The sequence below is a fragment of the Centruroides vittatus genome, unplaced genomic scaffold (assembly GCF_030686945.1).
Source record: "Centruroides vittatus isolate TY-2023 unplaced genomic scaffold, ASM3068694v2 scaffold_861, whole genome shotgun sequence".
In the NCBI taxonomy this organism is placed as follows: Eukaryota; Metazoa; Arthropoda; class Arachnida; order Scorpiones; family Buthidae; genus Centruroides; species Centruroides vittatus.
The window spans coordinates 10922728-10940590 of record NW_027122718.1 but is presented as its reverse complement, the minus strand read 5'-3'; the positions used below and the strand labels follow the sequence as shown (position 1 = coordinate 10940590).

The 17863-nt window shown below is 30.0% G+C and overlaps 1 protein-coding gene across 7 annotated transcripts in view; it reads left to right on the top strand.

Moving 5' to 3' along the window:
• The window catches only part of LOC136990229 (disheveled-associated activator of morphogenesis 1-like), a 73218-nt gene that overhangs the window by 22101 nt on the left and 33254 nt on the right, over window positions 1-17863 (top strand). For all 7 annotated transcript variants that reach the window (XM_067288614.1, XM_067288611.1, XM_067288613.1 and 4 more), the window contains exons 2-10: window positions 185-400; window positions 533-622; window positions 11111-11176; window positions 11262-11350; window positions 11435-11570; window positions 11684-11881; window positions 11956-12170; window positions 12282-12348; window positions 13145-13262. In XM_067288614.1, the coding sequence (XP_067144715.1) occupies window positions 221-400; window positions 533-622; window positions 11111-11176; window positions 11262-11350; window positions 11435-11570; window positions 11684-11881; window positions 11956-12170; window positions 12282-12348; window positions 13145-13262 (1159 nt within the window). In that variant the 5' untranslated portion in view covers window positions 185-220. The remainder of the gene's footprint in view (window positions 1-184; window positions 401-532; window positions 623-11110; window positions 11177-11261; window positions 11351-11434; window positions 11571-11683; window positions 11882-11955; window positions 12171-12281; window positions 12349-13144; window positions 13263-17863) is intronic.

The window sequence follows — 17863 nt, the reverse complement described above, 5'->3', positions numbered from 1 at the left end:
TTAAATATTTAAGTTAAGCAGTTAAATATTTTTCTAAAAAATTATCACTGATAATTTATAGCAAAATATTTATTAACAATGGATATGTGAGTAAATGAATTTTTTTGATTTTTCTGATAAAGAAATGAATAGTTTGTAAAATATTGATTGTGTGCGAGCTTACAATATGTTTTAATTTGTTTAGCATTTAGTGTTGACCGTGTCTGATCATCTAAACAAGATGCCGGCACACAGAAGAGGAAAAGGTTTGTGCGGTTGCTTCGGTAGCAACGAGCCGCCGGAAATTACCTATCACGTAGTAGAAAATGGTGGAATTGTAAATTTACAACCTCATCCTCTTACTCCGACTCAACCCATGCCCGACGAAGAAGAGTTAAACGCAAAATTTGCAGAATTAGTGGTATGGTCTCTTTTTATAAGATATTTAATAAGATTTTTTAATATAAAATTTAAAATTATTTTACATACAATATAATGATAATAACAATGATGATTATTTTTAATTTAATGTTGGTATATTTGTTTTTTACAGGAAGAACTAGATTTAACAGCAGCTAAAAGAGAAGTAATGTTTAATCTTCCATCTGAGAAGAAATGGCAATTATACTTAAGCAAAAAAACAGTAAGCTTCCATTAAGTGATATAAAATATTAATAAATTTTATTATGATTAGCTTCTTTGAGTTCTTTTATTAAATTTACAAAAGATTAAATGTTTTTATTTAGTACAGTTTACTGTATTTTTGATTCCATAAATTAGAATTCTACTTGGATAATTGGATGTACTCGTTATATAGTAGTTACATAATAATCTGGCAGAAATTAGGATTTTAGTCAACTGCCTTGCATTGATCGTTATTTTACTTTTAATTTTGTAAACAATATATTGTAAACAATGTAGAATCATTTGATAAAGAATATTTGGAGCAGAGCTTGAACTCGTAATTCATATCCGTGGAATGTATATTGTTAGTTGTATTATCTAAACAATACCAAGCCGAATTCTTTTCAAGCTATAGACCTATGAATTAAAAATTTACACATAACATTATTAATTATTTATCAGTTGTAAAACAATATTTTAAGTTTAAATTTAATTATTAAACTTAATATATTATACGCTTTAAATTTAATCATTTAATTTCAAGTGTTTCATAGAATGATGATAGCTCTTCTTTTTTGGTTTACATTCTCCACAATATTTATTATATTTTTAAAATTAGAATAAAATATAATTTATATAATAAGTTAGAATGAAGTAACTTATTGTAGATTTAGAATATCAATTGAATAAGGAAATGTAATTATTTTAATATCATCTATTTAAAAAGAATATTTTTTAGTTTTGTAAAGATAAAATAATAATTTTTTAATTAATAATAGAGACATGATTAAGTTAAAAAATTTCCGTGTATGATATATGTATCAATAAGTTCTTTTATGTGAACCTGCTATAATTTAATGTATAACTTAAATTATAGCAGGTTCACGCATATATTAAAGAGGACATTATACTGATAACTGTAATAATAAGTTGTAAAAGCATTTCTGATATTTGTCATACATCATACATTGAGATCTTGATTGTACATTCTATAAAATGTAGTACAGTACATTCTGATAATATAAGTCTAAAATAAGTTTATTTGTTTGAAGAAACAATGTTATCTAGCATATTGAGAATAAACTAAGAAGAAATTTATTTTTTCTTGAAAATAAATTATATTTTCTAATATTGTTTCATAGAAAACAAGACAATTAACTTTATATATCACAAGTAAAATCAAAATAGTATACCTAAAACTGATGTTTTTATTACCGGTATAAGTAAAAATATTAGAAAATGATATTAACGTTTAATTAATTGATTTTATAATTTAATTCAAATCTCATATGTAAATATTGCATTTAATATATTTACATTGGAAAAAGAAATGAATGAAAATGATTTTAAAATAATTAAATAGGAAAAATTTTATTAAAAATATATGAGAGAAAATGAATTCGTTAAGGAAATAACTTAAGAGAATAAAGTAATAAGAGAAAATACACAAAGTTTAAGTGAATATTTACACAAAATTATGTTATTGCAGTAATTAAATAGAATGAAATAAATACAATGATAAGGTTTTAAAATAGAGTTAAGGAAAGTAAACACATCTAAGAACTGATTTTTACAGATGTTGCAGTAATTGAATTAAATAAAAATTGTTTTCATACTTTAATTACTTTTATTGATTTTTTTTGCTGATTTAGTTACATTAGGAAATACTTGCAAGGGCTAATAATCTGCAATATTTTTGCATTGTATATAACAATCATTTGGCTGAATTTTATAACTAAACTTCCATGAAAGATATATGTGATTATATGAACTCCTGAAGATGGTGACGTAAACACAAAAGCATTTTGGGTTTATATCACCATTAATGAGTTCAATTTAAATCCAAACATAAATCTTTCAATCTAGAATTCCAAAATTTGAATTATGGCTTTGATTATATATTTATACCAAGATACTTGGTCCAGAAAATATATATATACATTTTCTTAACAACTGCAGTTTGACTAATTGAAGAAATATGCTAGTTAAATAGAAGAATCAGTTTCCTATGTTTCATGCTAGCAGCACTTTTCCTATAAAAGGACTTATCAAACTGGACAGCCACGGGACGGAATGACGAGACAGAATTTTCTTCTATGTATTTATTACGATATACATTTCGGACCTAACGGGTTCCTTTTCGGCCATGATACGTAGATCTCTTTGTGGATTTCTAGGTATATGCACATACATTATGATGGAATAGTACATGAAATAATAAACCAAGGCAATTATCTTGAATTGCCAACAAATCTAACACAAGGCATAATTCAAAACTTAAAAAAGTTGTTAAAAACCTAAAGGCCAAAAACAGAATATCTGAAGACAAAGCAAAAAGTATATTAAAATTAAATAATAGAACACCAAAAGATTAAATTAGAATAATAAAAACAACCATTAGAATAAAAACACAAAAACCCAGTAAGCTACAGACCACTGATTGACATTAAAAACTACCCCCTATACAACTCGGGATTGTTTATTAAGAACAAGCTAAAAGAATTTGAGGTATCACGGCATAGCATACCAAATGCAGATGAGTTCCTGAAAAAAATAAAGTAAATCAAAATCGATGTAAACACTAGGTTAGCATCACTAGACGTCAAAAATATGTACCCATCCATCAGTAAAAATAAAATCAAAGAAACATTAGATAATATTAAAAGTGCAGAACGGTTAAATGAATTAATAATTCTAGTCTTAGATAATAATTTTGAATACAGTAATAAGTGGTGTAAGCAAAAACACAGCATCCCTGTGAGTATATGTATACAGGACCTAGATTGGCTGAATTAAGTATGATCAAAATAGACATTATAGCTAAAATAAAAGGAATACAAGTGATATTTTGCTATTTTGATGATTATTTTATAGTTTATAACAATAAAAATACAAATATAAATAAAATTTAAAACATAATAAATAGTATAGAGCTAGTGGAACTGAGTTGAGCGCCACCTGTACGCAGGTAAAGAAAACTGCTTCGGGAAAACACGTGCGTCTTTGGGTTGGATACGTAGTGAAACGCTGTGCTTGTGTTCTTCCTGTGATAATAGCGAGGCTGAGGCCGAAGTTTTAAACACGAAAACGTGTACGTCGGACGTTCGGCGCCGCTTTCCTGTAAGCCTAGAAGTTTGACAATGGCGTTTGGAATGTCGAGCATGATTCCACTGACTCTCCAAAGGCCATTGTCAAACTTCTAGGCTTACAGGAAAGCGGCGCCGAACGTCCGACGTACATGTTTTCGTGTTTAAAACTTCGGCCTCAACCTCGCTAATGAACCACAGCTTTCTGTCATACAAAACTTCAAAAAATAACTGTTGTGTGGTCGGTTGTAGTGTTACCTATATTACTGCGCCGCCAGGTACAAAGTTAGCCAGTAATGTGCGATAGTATTTTTTTAAATATCGATAATACGACATGCGTACGTGCAAAATCAATAAAGTCAAAATGATGTAGTCACTTCTCGAGTTACGACCATTCGCACTAACGACGAAAAAATTTCATAAATTTTTAAAATGTATCAATTTTTTATAGTAAGTCCACTCTAATAACCTTAAATAGCTTCGCAAATATATTTATCCACAAACGTTCTCAATGTCTACTTAAATCACACCTGAAGAAGGTCCTAAGGGACCGAAAACGTTTGTGGATAAATATATTTGCGATGCTATTTAAGGTTATTAGAGTGGACTTATTAGCTCTTGCTTTGTTTTCTTGCGATGGATTTTAATTTTTTATAGTTTTCGTCAAATATATATCATATACATATATATCTTGCGATTGATTGCGTCATCTTTAGTTTTGTTCTGCAGTTAGTTACCCTTTGCGTGTGCTTGTGTAAGATGGCTAACTGTTTTGTTGTTAAGTACAGTCACTTCCAGCGTCGTAACTAGTCTTTTATGCACCCGGTGCGAGCTTCTGTAACTACGCCCCAAAACTATGATATAAAACTTGGTCTAGGTCATTTCTACGCCCCCCAAGGTCTGCGCCTTGTGCATGGGCACCGCTAGCACCGGTCACTTCTCAACTTACGACGGGGTTCGGTTCCGCAACTTCGGATATAAGTCGAGAAGTGATTGTATTGACTAATGCAGGCATTACTTTGACTGTAAACTGCTGAATGTATGTATATATTATATATTATTTTAAAATATATACTTGTAAATATTATATAAATTTATAATTTATCAAATTTCTATTTATTAAAATATATACAGTGGGTGATCGGTTAATGAACATAATCCATTCCCAGACTTTGTTTGCTATCCAAATTGTTCGTTAACCGATTATCAATTTACCATAGGTTTGTATGGGAATTTGATTAATTCGTTCTGGAGACCCCCAAAAATAAAAAATATATACTTTCTTACTATGTTTATTTACATGTAATAATAAAAATACATATATACACAGTCTTGCATTTTTATTAGATATGTTTTTTCGTTTGTGGGGGTTAAAGAATCTGTCTAATGTCGATTGCTTTTCTCTCTTCTTCAGGAATTTCAGAAGTAATTAATAGCATTGTAATTGTAGAGATTGCCAAGCCTATTAACCTCAACCTGGTTTGGATGCCATTCTAAGACCGTTGATCTGACATCCCTCACTTCTTCAAAAAATCTTTAATTAATAGCAGATGTTGGCATTAATCCTCTTTTTCATAATAAAACATATCTTGCCGAGTTTCTTGGTGTTCTTCATTCAAGAGTTCTTTGCGTTCTTCTGTCGTCAGATCTATTTCAGGTTCCATTATGAACTCTTCAATGTTCTTTATTACTCAGATGTGATTTTTGTTACTCCTTTAGCTGCTTGAGTCTTTTTGATTATACTGTATCTTTCTTAGATAAGATTGAACTGTGCCCTATTGTAGATTTGTTCAAGCCATACTGCCCAGCAACATCAGACATCTGCCCACTCTCTACCTTTGCTGTTATACTCTCATCTTTCGAAAATAAAAACTGACGCAAAACTTAAGGAGTGCCTGCTGGACAGTCTTGCGAATACTATAAAAGAATTGTTTCTGTCAGAAAAATAAAAAGCTAGAATTACAAGGGTGTATTTCAAAGTTCGAGGAATACTGTCTGATCAGCATATATCGGGTTGAGCGTCGATGTTGATGTCTCCCATGCTCCGAAAAGTTTCTAATTGTTACCTGAAGACAAGGAAAAATCAATCTGTATTTGCTATTTTCGTTGCTTCTTTTTGTGTTTGTTCAGTGAAGTGTTTGTTATCCAAACATGTGTTCATTGTCCGATCATAAAAATCTTTCGCAAAAGCGTTTGTTAACTGATTTGTTCGTTAACCGATCTGTTTGTTAACCGATCACCCACTGTATAGTGTTACATGTAACATACAAAATTCATACAGGATAAATTCATATATTGCAAGAATGCTATTATTCTTCAACAACAATCAAATGAGCAAAATGTTGAAACAAAAGTAATGAACATGAAGTACTAAACTTTAAAATTATCACATTGAAAAATCACTGGTAAGATCATCATCATCAGAATCTTCCTCACCAGAATGTTTTTGTATGGTTGAAGCAGATAATGATTTCCAAGTGTAACATTTTATTGTTGTTGCTTTTAAGTAACTCCTTTTCTAATAATAGTGCTTCACAGGAATTGGTAAGAACTCGATTTTGTAGTTTAGTTTTTATTAAACTTAATTGCAAAAAAATACGTTCAACTGCTGCACTTGAATGAGGAAGCGATAAAAGCATCTATTTACTGCCAAAGTAAAGTAAAAAAATATAGAAATATAGAATAAAAATGAATGTTTTGAAAGGTACTAAATTGAAAGAAAAGGTATTAGGGTTTCATGAATATTATTAGGAAAATGGTGTTGGGTGTCTTGGTACTGGAACAAGTAAAAAGGCACTAGATTAGTACAAAAGTATAAGGTGGAACAACACTGGTACCGCCTCTGTAGCCCCGATTCTGTTACCCGGCATCGCCGCTAGAGACGCCTCGATCTAGTTTCATCGTTCCTTCCACTAGCTCTATAGATCAGTGGTTCTCAAAGTGTGCGCCCTATTGTATTCCAGAGAAATATGTGCCCAGATATAAAAATAAGTATAGTTACTCTATTATACCATTTTATTATGGAAATACTGCTCTTTTTGTTAACACATCATTATATTATTTTTAGATAAATACACCTAAATAAAATGGATAGATTTCTCAAAAAGAAGTGTGATATTAACTTAAAGAATTCGATTCTGGAAGTGAGCAAAAGTTAAGTGCAAGTAAGAAAGCAAAATCGTGGCCTACCCGCAAATATAACAAAAGTTATTTAAGCTTTGGTTTCACTTGCACCGCAAGTGAAGATCATCCTTTACCACTATGTTTAGTACGTGGATGTAAAATGGCAAATGAATCATTGCTTTCTAGTAAATTGAGTAAACATCTTAAAACTATACACTCTAATTTACAAAGTAGATCTGTAAGTTTTTTCAAGAGATTGTGTGAACAGCAAACAAAAGCGGCAAATTCTTTTAAAAGTATAATGACTGTTTCTGACAAAGCTCAAATTGTTTCTTGAACTGAGTCTCAGAACTGATAGCAAAAAATATGAAAGCTCATACTTTAGGTGAGTCACTTATTTTGCCTGCATGCAAAAAAATGGTCATGACAATACTAAGAAATGAAGCAGAATTGAAAGTAAGCAAGATTCCTCTGTCCAGCGATACAGTTCACAGGCGTATTATAGAAATGTCTTCTGATATCGATAAAATTGTATGCAGTAATAAGCTTCAGGATTCAAATTTTGCATTACAAGTTGATGAGTCAACTGACATTACCGACATGGTGCAACTCTTAGCATTCGTCTGTTTTATTAATGAAGATCAAATAGTAAATCAGTTTCTTTTTTGCAAAGAATTAAGTGTGTCTACAAAAGGTGAAGACGTTTTTAACATTTTGAATAACTATCTTGATAAATGGCAGTTAACATGGAAGTCATGTGTAGGCATTTGAACAGATGGCACCCCTTCCATGGTAGGCTGTTAAGGGTCTTACATCTTTTGTAAAAAAAAAAAAAAAAAAAAAAAAAAAAGAGAATGTTATCGTAACTCATTGCTTTCTTCATAAGGTGGCATTGATGGTAAAAACATTGGGAGAAAAATTAAGATAAGTTTTAGATCAAGTTGTTCAGATGGTAAACTTTATTACAAGAGGACCTGTCAAATCACATTTATTCAAAAAGCTTTGTATCAATATGGATTCACAACACAGACAGCTGCTTTTACACACTGAAATGAGTTGGTTGTCAAGGGGAAAAGTACTTACCCGTGTACGCGAGCTACGACAAGAACTTCTTGTGTTTTTTTGAAGAGATGAAACAGTTAAATTTTTGTAACCTCCTTCAGTGTGAATTTTGGATTGCCAGGTTACAGTATTTGGCCAATATATTTCAGCAGCTCAATATTTTGAATACTAGCATGCAAGGGAAAGAAGAAAATATTCTCACATCCACTGACAAAATGAAAGCGTTTCAGAGAAAACTACAGATTTGGAAAAGAAAAGCTGTTGAAGGTAGTTTGGAGATGTTTCCATTGGTAAATAACACTTGCATAAATGAAATACTTCCAATAATAGTTGAACATTTAATAAGTTTAGAAGAAAAATTGGATTCTTATTTTCCATCACTTAACACTGAACAATACAATTGGATTAGAAACCCATTTACGGAAGCTTCAAGCGATTTTGGTTTAACATTAACAGAAAAAGAAGAACTGGCAGCTATATCCAGTGACCGTGGATTGATGATTAAACATAAGGAATTGTCTTTTGAAGCCTTTAGGATTTCTATAAAGGAAGAAATGTGGCAATATCTAAAAAAGCTTTGAACATTTTACTACAATTTTCAACATCCTGTTTATGTGAATTAGGATTTTCTACCCTAAACACAATTAAGTATAAAACGAAAGGATTTCTTCAATGTATTGACAAGGAAATGAGAGTTTGTCTTTCAAATATATGTCCAATCATTGAAGAAATAACTAGGACACATCAGGCTCATGTTTCTCATAAACACAAGAATGAAAAAAATTAACACATTCCCTGGCATGAATGTGTTAATTTTTTTTGCCTGCCAAATTTACTAAATCTTGCTAAGAATGTATGTATATATATATATATATATATATATATATATATATATATAAGATATATTTTTTGTATAGCAGAAAAATCGTTAATAGTTGGTTTAAAAAAACATCCAAGTTCTGTACCGAATGGAGAAAATACCAAGGATATGGAATTTGTTGAAATGATATATGCATCTGGTTTATTTGAAAAATGAAAAATAATGTTAGGAAAAGTGGTATTCTATTAGCACCAGAACAGCATAATCAGTCAAAAAAATTTAAAATAAAGAAAATGAACCACAAACAGGAATATGGAACAGAAGCAATATTATACATAAGCTGGAGTGATTTCCACATCATTGGGAAACCAAGATGGAACACCAAACAAGATTCGGGGAGCACGTCAAAGCAATAAAAAATAATGACAAAAAATCTGCAATTGCTAAACACTGTAACCAAAATAGATGTGAAATAAAAGAAACTACTAAAGTTCAAAAATTCAAAGAAAATATGTTTAAATGAAAACTATTTGAACATTTAGAAATTATAGATAATAATAAAAGAATAAACAAAAATACAAGCTTACAGATACATTAATCTTGGGAGGGTTTCCTAACAGTTAGGGAGTGAAAAAATAATCGAACTAACACATATTTGTGAGCCGGAGGGAAAAGCACCCAAAGGCAAAGTAAATGCACATGTGTAAGTGAGATGTAACCTGTAAATTTCCAGTGTTTAAAATTGTGATGCAGTATGGATTTATCAGATTCCATAATCTTGTATCAAATAGTACAGAATTTTCTTTCCAAATTTGTGTGTCTAGGATAAAATGTGTACCCTTTTAGGATTTTGTTGCATACGATTACATATGTTAAGAAGTTTTACTATAAAACTGATAATGTATGGGTATATACCTATAAATCCACAAAGAGATCTATGTATCATGACCAAAGAGGGACCTATTAGGTCCAACATGCATATCATAATAAATACATAGAAGAAAATTGTCTCTTGAGGTCATTCTGTCCGGTGGCTATCCAGTTTGATAAGTCTGTCTATAGGAAAAGTGTGCTAGCACGAAACATAGGAAATAAATCAATGGACAAAAAGTGATCTGAATAATACAAGAAGAATCAGTATTAAGAATTTGTATATACAGTATTATATAAACAGTGGTTATACTGTATTTTAATTGCAATAATTTCTATGTCAATGTTGCTAAATTTAAAGCATGTAAGAATTGTTATAATTGAATAAAAATATAAAATTTGAAACAAGTAAATGTTTTAGTAATTCAAAATTTATTAATAATCTTTTATAATGTAACCATTTAACTATTACTTAATAATTGTTTACAAAAATGACAAATTAAATTCAAAGCTATTTATAGTGTTTTAGTTCTTAGGTACAACCTTATAAATAATCAGAACATGACTCCAAAATAACATAGACATAGTAATTAATATAACACAACTTCACCATTCAAGCACTGTACAACTTGACCTTGCGTCTCACTTTTGTTCACCTGAAAAACCCATTTGATCCCTTAGGGATGTTGCTCTTTGGTCCAACCTAGCTCCATCCACTACATTGTTTATGTTTTACCATTGTAAATATATTGCAGTTATTTGTCCATTTTGATTCTTATTCAAAGCTTTGTTATCTAAATAAGTGTTTTTCCACTAGTTAGTGATTCTTGTTCGGTATGCTGGAAGTCTACAACATTATTGAGTAATAGGATTTGCAATCATCTAGTTGGAAAACACTGATTTAGATAAATCAATACTTGTGATTTCTATCTAATCATCTCAACAAGACACTTCAGTGCTTTGTGGTCCAATTATGGAAACTTCTGTATCATATTTAGAGTACTTTTTGGATTTTCCCAATTTTCAACCACTAACAATGAGATCATTATTATAATAAAAGAGAATTAATGAAAAATGAAAATAATAATTATGTCTTTATAAAAAAACAAAAAATAAATGAAGTAAAATTACTTTGTTTAAATTTTATACTTCAATAAACAAAGAAGTAAGTTGCCATTTTCTTGTGAATACTTCACTAGAAAACAATTTTAGAAAAATTAAAAGTTTAAATCGAAAAGTTGTTAACGAAAAATAAAAATTCTTTTGTACTGAAAATAATTAATTTGAATTATTTTAAGTAATTTTAATTTTAACAATTTTTAAAAGGTGTGTTGTTATAACTTTTCATAAAATTCTTCATATATTATTATTAATTATTATATATATATATAATAATAAAAAGTTACAAAATATATTTCATAACTTTCTGATAAACTGAGAAAATTGTAAAATTCCTAAATATAATTTAAAATTAATAAATTAAACAATTAAAAATAATCAAGGAAAAACTTTTAAAATATTTATAATGCCATAAAATTTTATTTAGGAACAAGTGGAATCAACAGCACATTTTCCAGATTATTATATCGAAAGGGTAAATTCTATGTCCATGGTATGTGTGATAACATTTCAATCTTTAACTATTAATTATATTTATTAATTTACAAAATAAAAAAAAATTATTGTTTATATTGCAGCTCCTCTTCCCAAGAGAGGAAGAAGAAGTGATGGTAAGGGCAAAAATGTTGGACAATCTAAAAACTGCTCTTCGAACACAACCTAATAGGTCAATCTCTTTTAATATTTGTTTTTAGCTTTGGCTTCATTTATTAACAGCTAATTTTGAGTAAATTTTTATTTGTTATTATAGTTTTGTTATGAGGTTTTTAGAACAAGATGGCCTATCCTGTTTACTCAGTTTTTTAGAAAATATGGATTATGCTACATCTCAAAGTCCTATTCATACATCGTTAATTGGTTGTGTAAAAGCATTAATGAATAATTCAGTATGTATAAAATATTTTTTATTACTTAATCAAATAAAGGAAAGAATTATTATACGTTTAAATGCTTAAATATTGTTATAATTATATGATATTTAACATTTTATGTTTTTTAGAATGGAAGAGCTCACGTACTTGCCCATCCAACTGCCATTAATACAATTGCTCAGAGTTTGAGTTCAGAAAACATTAAAACTAAAATAGCTGTTTTAGAAATATTAGGTGCAGTTTGTTTAGTTCCTGGAGGCCATCGGAAAGTATTAGAAGCAATGTTACATTTTCAGAAGTTTGCTTTTGAACGCACGCGATTTCAGGTACGGTTTTAATATATATTGAACTGTAGGAAATTATTAATATTTTGCTTAAGTCTGGCATATTATTTTCCTAGACTATTGTTAATGATTTAGATAGGAGTACAGGCATCTATCAAGATGAAGTAAATTTAAAAACTGCAATTATGTCTTTTATAAATGCCATTATGAACTACGGTCCCGGAGAAGATCATTTAGAGTTTCGCCTTCACTTAAGATACGAATTTCTCATGCTCGGCATTCAACCTGCAATTGATAAGCTCCGGAAACATGAAAATGCAACTTTAGATAGGTAATTTACTTCTTAATAGGAGATAGAAATGATAGAAATAATTTAATTACAGCTTGTCTTTTATTAAAATATATATATATATTTTCTTTTTAATTTTTTTTTAATCTTTAGGCATTTAGATATATTTGAAATGGTTAGAAATGAGGATGAAAAAGAAATGGGAAGGAAATTTGACATGGTAAAATGTTTATAATAATTTATTTTTTATTAAAATTTAAAATTATATCTATATTAATATAAAACATTATCTTTCTTTATTGATTATATTGTAAACTATAAATTTGCTGGTACAGTTTTATTAAATTTAATTGAAGCTGTGCACTCAAAATTTACTTCTTTACAATCTTTCTTTAAATCTTTTTCTTCGTATACACTTTAAAGCTACTGATTCCTTATTTATCTTCCAAATTGAGATCCTCTGTGCATACACTGTTTTAATTGTCTCATATCTCTAAAATTTCTGCTTTCCTTTTTTTTTTTTTTTTTTAAACTTCATCCCATTTCTGTAACACTTGTTCTATAAATGCAGTAGTCATTCTTCCTTTCTTACAATCTTCCATTTGTTCTTTCAGCCCAGTCCTTAGACTTATTGCATCTACACAGCATTTATTTTCATCTCTTCCTTCCAATGACACCATATAAGTTACTGCTTTTGCAACTGTCATCTTTATATATTTTTTATTTTTTAGCTTTTATGACCAATGTTTTTTCTTTCTTATTTTTCCTAGAGTTATATAAAAGCTCCCTTCACATTCTTCAAAATAATGTATTAGCACAATAAAGCAGAATTTAACCATGTTTAAAATATTGGGATGTGTCATGAAATACATAAATTTTTATGAAATGTTTTCTGATTTTTTAATATTAACTATATGTTATTTCAAGGAAAGACAGATTATTAAGATTTTGAAATTTTTAAAATTAGTTTTATTAGAATTTTAATTAATATTAATTTAAAAAATGTATTTATTTAGGTACATGTAGATACAAAAAGTGCAACTGGAATGTTTGATGTATTAAGGAAAAAATTAACACACACAGCAGCCTATCCTCATTTTATGTCTTTATTGCAACACAGCTTACTCCTTCCATGTAATTATTTTTTTTTTATAATCTTCAATTTAGTACTACAGAATGTGGTTGCATTCATAGCATATATTGATATGCAATTATGACGATATTAGTAGCAAGATATTCTATTGTCATTGAGCTGCCATTTTATTTGACATGGAAAAGGGGGCCACAGAATAACATGCTTTTGTACTAGAGACGTAATTAAAAAAATAACAAGATTGTGTACTTGCTACAGAGTGTATATTTAGGTAACCCTTCAACTTAGGTCATCATGGAAACATACCAGATGTTCACACCATTACAAGTTACATCCATTCCTTTAGATTAGTATAAGTAATCCTTTCTGGATGCTGGCTGCGAGAACTTTGTAAGTTTCTGGTAGGGTACACATTTTTTCTTGTGGTGTTGCAGGTTTTAAGTCTGTTGAATATTATCATACTCCATAACTGCCAGTACACTAGGTACTAAAATTATATATTCTAATGATATGCAAACTAGTAATACAGTCAATTTGACTTAAAACAAACATTGATAAAGCAAGTTCTCGTGTTAAAGTAAATTATGCCATTGTCACAATGTTAATTTTCACATGATAAAGTGAACAAAACTTTTTTGTTAAACCAAACTGTAAATTATCTTTACAATCCCCAAGGAATAATCCTATTTCCAATAATGATTTTATTACTGACGTCAAAAAGTGTATAAAGCAAAGGATTACTGTAATAAATGTTCTATTTTGAGTAGAATAATTTTCTTTTCCTGGTATTCTAGTAAAGCAAATATGTGTTCAACCTCCAATTGTAGAGCAATTCAACATCTGGTTTTAGCAGACCATTCTACTGTATTCAGAAAATAGGGGTTAAAGTTTAAGGACATTCATCCTTTTAGATGGATATGGTCCCATGAAAACGTGCTAGTTGGTATTTCATGGGGGGTGCATACAGTACTTTGGCTCTTTTTTTATTCTCATGGCACCAAAAAATATTTTCTACTTTTTCAATCTTTGTTTTGTTTAACCACTGATATACTGCTCCACATTTAAATGGAAAATACTGTCTCTTCTCTTTTTGTTTGATTAAAAAATTATTTAGATCATTAATTTATTTTAGTAAATTAATTCAAAATATTATAATTTAGCAATTTCTATTGCCTGTTAAGTGTTAATTCTGTAAATCATACAACCTTGACTTTGATCCTGAAAATTGTTAATATGAATTTTGAATAAAGCAAACTATAATATGTAGTGATTTCTATTAATGCAAGTTGACTGTTTATAGTTTATTCTCATCTTTTCACTAGTGAAGTTTAGTTTGAATTTTCTTTGTCATGAACATCAACTTAATCAGAGTTGCATAATGGCACGAGACAGAAAACAGGAAAATAAAATAACATTACCAAAGCCCTGGGATATGTATATAGGATCTTATAGACTGCAGGTTGCTCATAACTGCTTTAGATCTATTGCATCTGTTTGTAATAATAAACCATGATTGAGTGAAAGAACAGTGCAGACATTGGCAATGATTGAAACTCCATACTGCAATCACATGGAGCCCAAGATGATCTGCTCAGTAACACGCTGCAGCTTTGCAGATTTCAGATTTGATCATTCAGGAAATTTTCCACCAAGATCTTCACTTCTATTCTTATAAACTGCAAGTCATGCAAGACCTTTAAGCCCAGGATTTGAATACATGCGAAAATTTGAATGCATGGTCAATGCATTCAAATTTTCATGTTAAGATCATGCATGATCTTACTCTTCAGAATCCAGAGAGTTTAAAGGCATTGATAATGTCTGACTAGGGATCATATTCAAAAAACCAGATTGGTAAATGGCACTCACTCACCATTATTTGAAACTGAATGTAATAAATAAATAACATTTGTTCACTTAAAATGTTTTAAGACATGCTATGAATGTAGTCACACACTGTACTTAAATATAGCATTTTTATTTTATAAATAATTGACTTTAATAAATAATAATTTATTTTATTACAATGTTTAATAGTGTTATTCTAATGGAATTCAGTGTTATATATTTGATACAAGTATATAATACAAATTTTTCTATTAGAATAATAGTCTAGAATAGTTTACTACTATTAAAAAAGTGTAAATTTTCTAAGTATGAAAGATTATATTCTTTGAAATTGTAAAATTTAATTAAATTATTTAATTTATTTAAGATAATGCTTTATACAAAAAACAGTTAAATGATAAAACATAAAGTTACAATTAGCATAACTATATTCATACTCTGTATAGGATTACAAATGTATTCATATTTATAATACAACATAATTTATAAATTTTTATTAGATTTAATAATTGAAAACAATATATAAAACAAAAGTGGACAAAATATTAATGGTGGTGAATTCAATGTGGCTAATTGCTGAGTTTAGTAAGCATTTTAATGAAGGAATAAGAGAATGAACAAGTAATGCATTAAATAATTTATTTTAAATCTACAAAAAGAAATAACTAAGAAAATGATTTCTAGTTATATAAAATATATAGATATCTTTATATTTTATATAAGTTTTTAATATTTGGAGTTTGTCCAGTGTGAATATGAAATTAGAATTAAGCTTTATTTACATTCATGTTTGCAGACATATTTTAACAGTACATCTACAGTATGTATGCAAACATGATTTAATTTTATGGCGTAGAAATCACTATGGGCTCTTAAGTTTATTCCTGGCCCAGGGAAAAATCTCCAGCATCATCTCTTGACACCCTGAGAATAATGATGATTTATAACAACAAATCTGCTTTATTGGAGCCTATGAGCAAGCTCTAATAAAGCAGACTTTTTGTAAATCAAACTAAACTAATGGAAATTAGTCTAGTTTAATTTATAGGATGTTACAGAAAAGATAGAACATTAGCTATTTTGAATATTTGTAAAAAATGCTTTTGGTTTAACATACAACTGATTTTATACTATACAGTAAGACCCCGCTTAATGCGGGAGATGCGTTCCTAGACGACAAAGCACTAAGCGAAACAATGTTAAACGAGGTCATTTTAACATAGAGTAAATAGCGATAGGTGAACATGCGACCAAAAATAAACAGATTTTACTTTAATTTCAAGTAATTTTTATATTAATCTGCATAATAATATACATAAACATATGAGGGCGGTTCGGAAAGTTTGCAGCCTCAAATAGAACAACAAACAAAATAATGTTAAAACTTTTTTATTTTTCAATGTAGTCTCCTTTGTTAGCAATGCACTTATTCCAGTGATGTTCTAGCTTTTCTATGCCATCACAATAGGTCGATTTGTCAAGCTATGCAAAATACTCATTCACTTCAGAGATGACTTCGTCATTTGAGTGAAATCTCTTTCCAGCCAAGAATTTTTTTAGGTTTGGAAAAAGGTGGAAGTCACTGGGGGCCAAATCAGGTGAGTATGGTGGATGTGGAACTAATTGGAAGCAAAGTTCGTTTATCTTTTGTTCAGTGATTCTGGCGGAATATGCAGGTGCATTATCATGATGGAACAGAATCTTTTTTCTTCTTCAAGTGTGGCCTCTTTTCTTCGATTTCTTTCTTCAGTTTTTTCCAAAAGTTCACAGTAATAGACAGCATTGATGGTCTTTCCTCTTTCTAGGTAGTCAATAAAAATGATGCTTTAAGCATCCCAAAAAAACCGAGGCCCTCACTTTCCCCGCTGATGGAACTGTCTTTGCCTTCTTTGGTTGTGGCGAACTGTGGTGTTTCCATTGCTTCGACTGTTCTTTTGTTTCAGGAGTGTAGTAGTGGATTCACGTTTCATCAGTAGTCACAAACCAATGCAAGAAATCCCATGGATTTTTCTGGTAAAAGTCCAAACACTCGTTTGACATCAAAGTGCGAACACGTTTTTGCTCGGTGGTCAGCAGATGTGGCACCCATCTTGCTGAGACCTTTGTCATACCCAAATTTTCGGTTAGGATGTGGTACACTCGGACGACAGAGATGCCTGTTGTCTCAGCTATCTCACGCATTTTCAAACGGCGATCTGCTAATACCAAATCGTGCATTTTGTCGATATTTTCTTCAGTGACAGCAGTTGATGGCGAGGGTCATCTTCCACACTCTCTCTGCCAGATTTGAAACTGGCTGTCCATTTTTTCACAGTGGTGTACAAAGGAGCAGACTCTCCCAAAACTTCATCCATGTCAGTTTTGATTTGATATGGGGTCAACCCTTTTTTTGTCAGGTATTTTATGACCGCACGAGTCTCCGTCTTCTCCATTTTTGACAAAGTGTGTGCACACTGACTATCTGCTAAGCTGTCGTGGCAAAACTTTACGATAAATCAAGCAAAAATTGGTGTTGTATCTTTAGCAAAGATGGCTGAATTATTCCCACTAAAAATTAAATTGATCGCAGCGCCGCATATAGGCAAGGCCGCAAACTTTCTGAACAGCCCTCGTATACACACAGAAATATAAAGTTCATTTTTTGTGACGAAGGTCCTGACTTTTCTGAAATTCTTGTTTTTTTATTTTTTGCAATAAAGTCGTGAAGTTTCATTTGTCACTTTTTTTTTCCTTAAGCAAATGTTGGTAGCAGAAGATCGCATCCAAAACTCCTCATTTTGCCTTTCAAATTCTG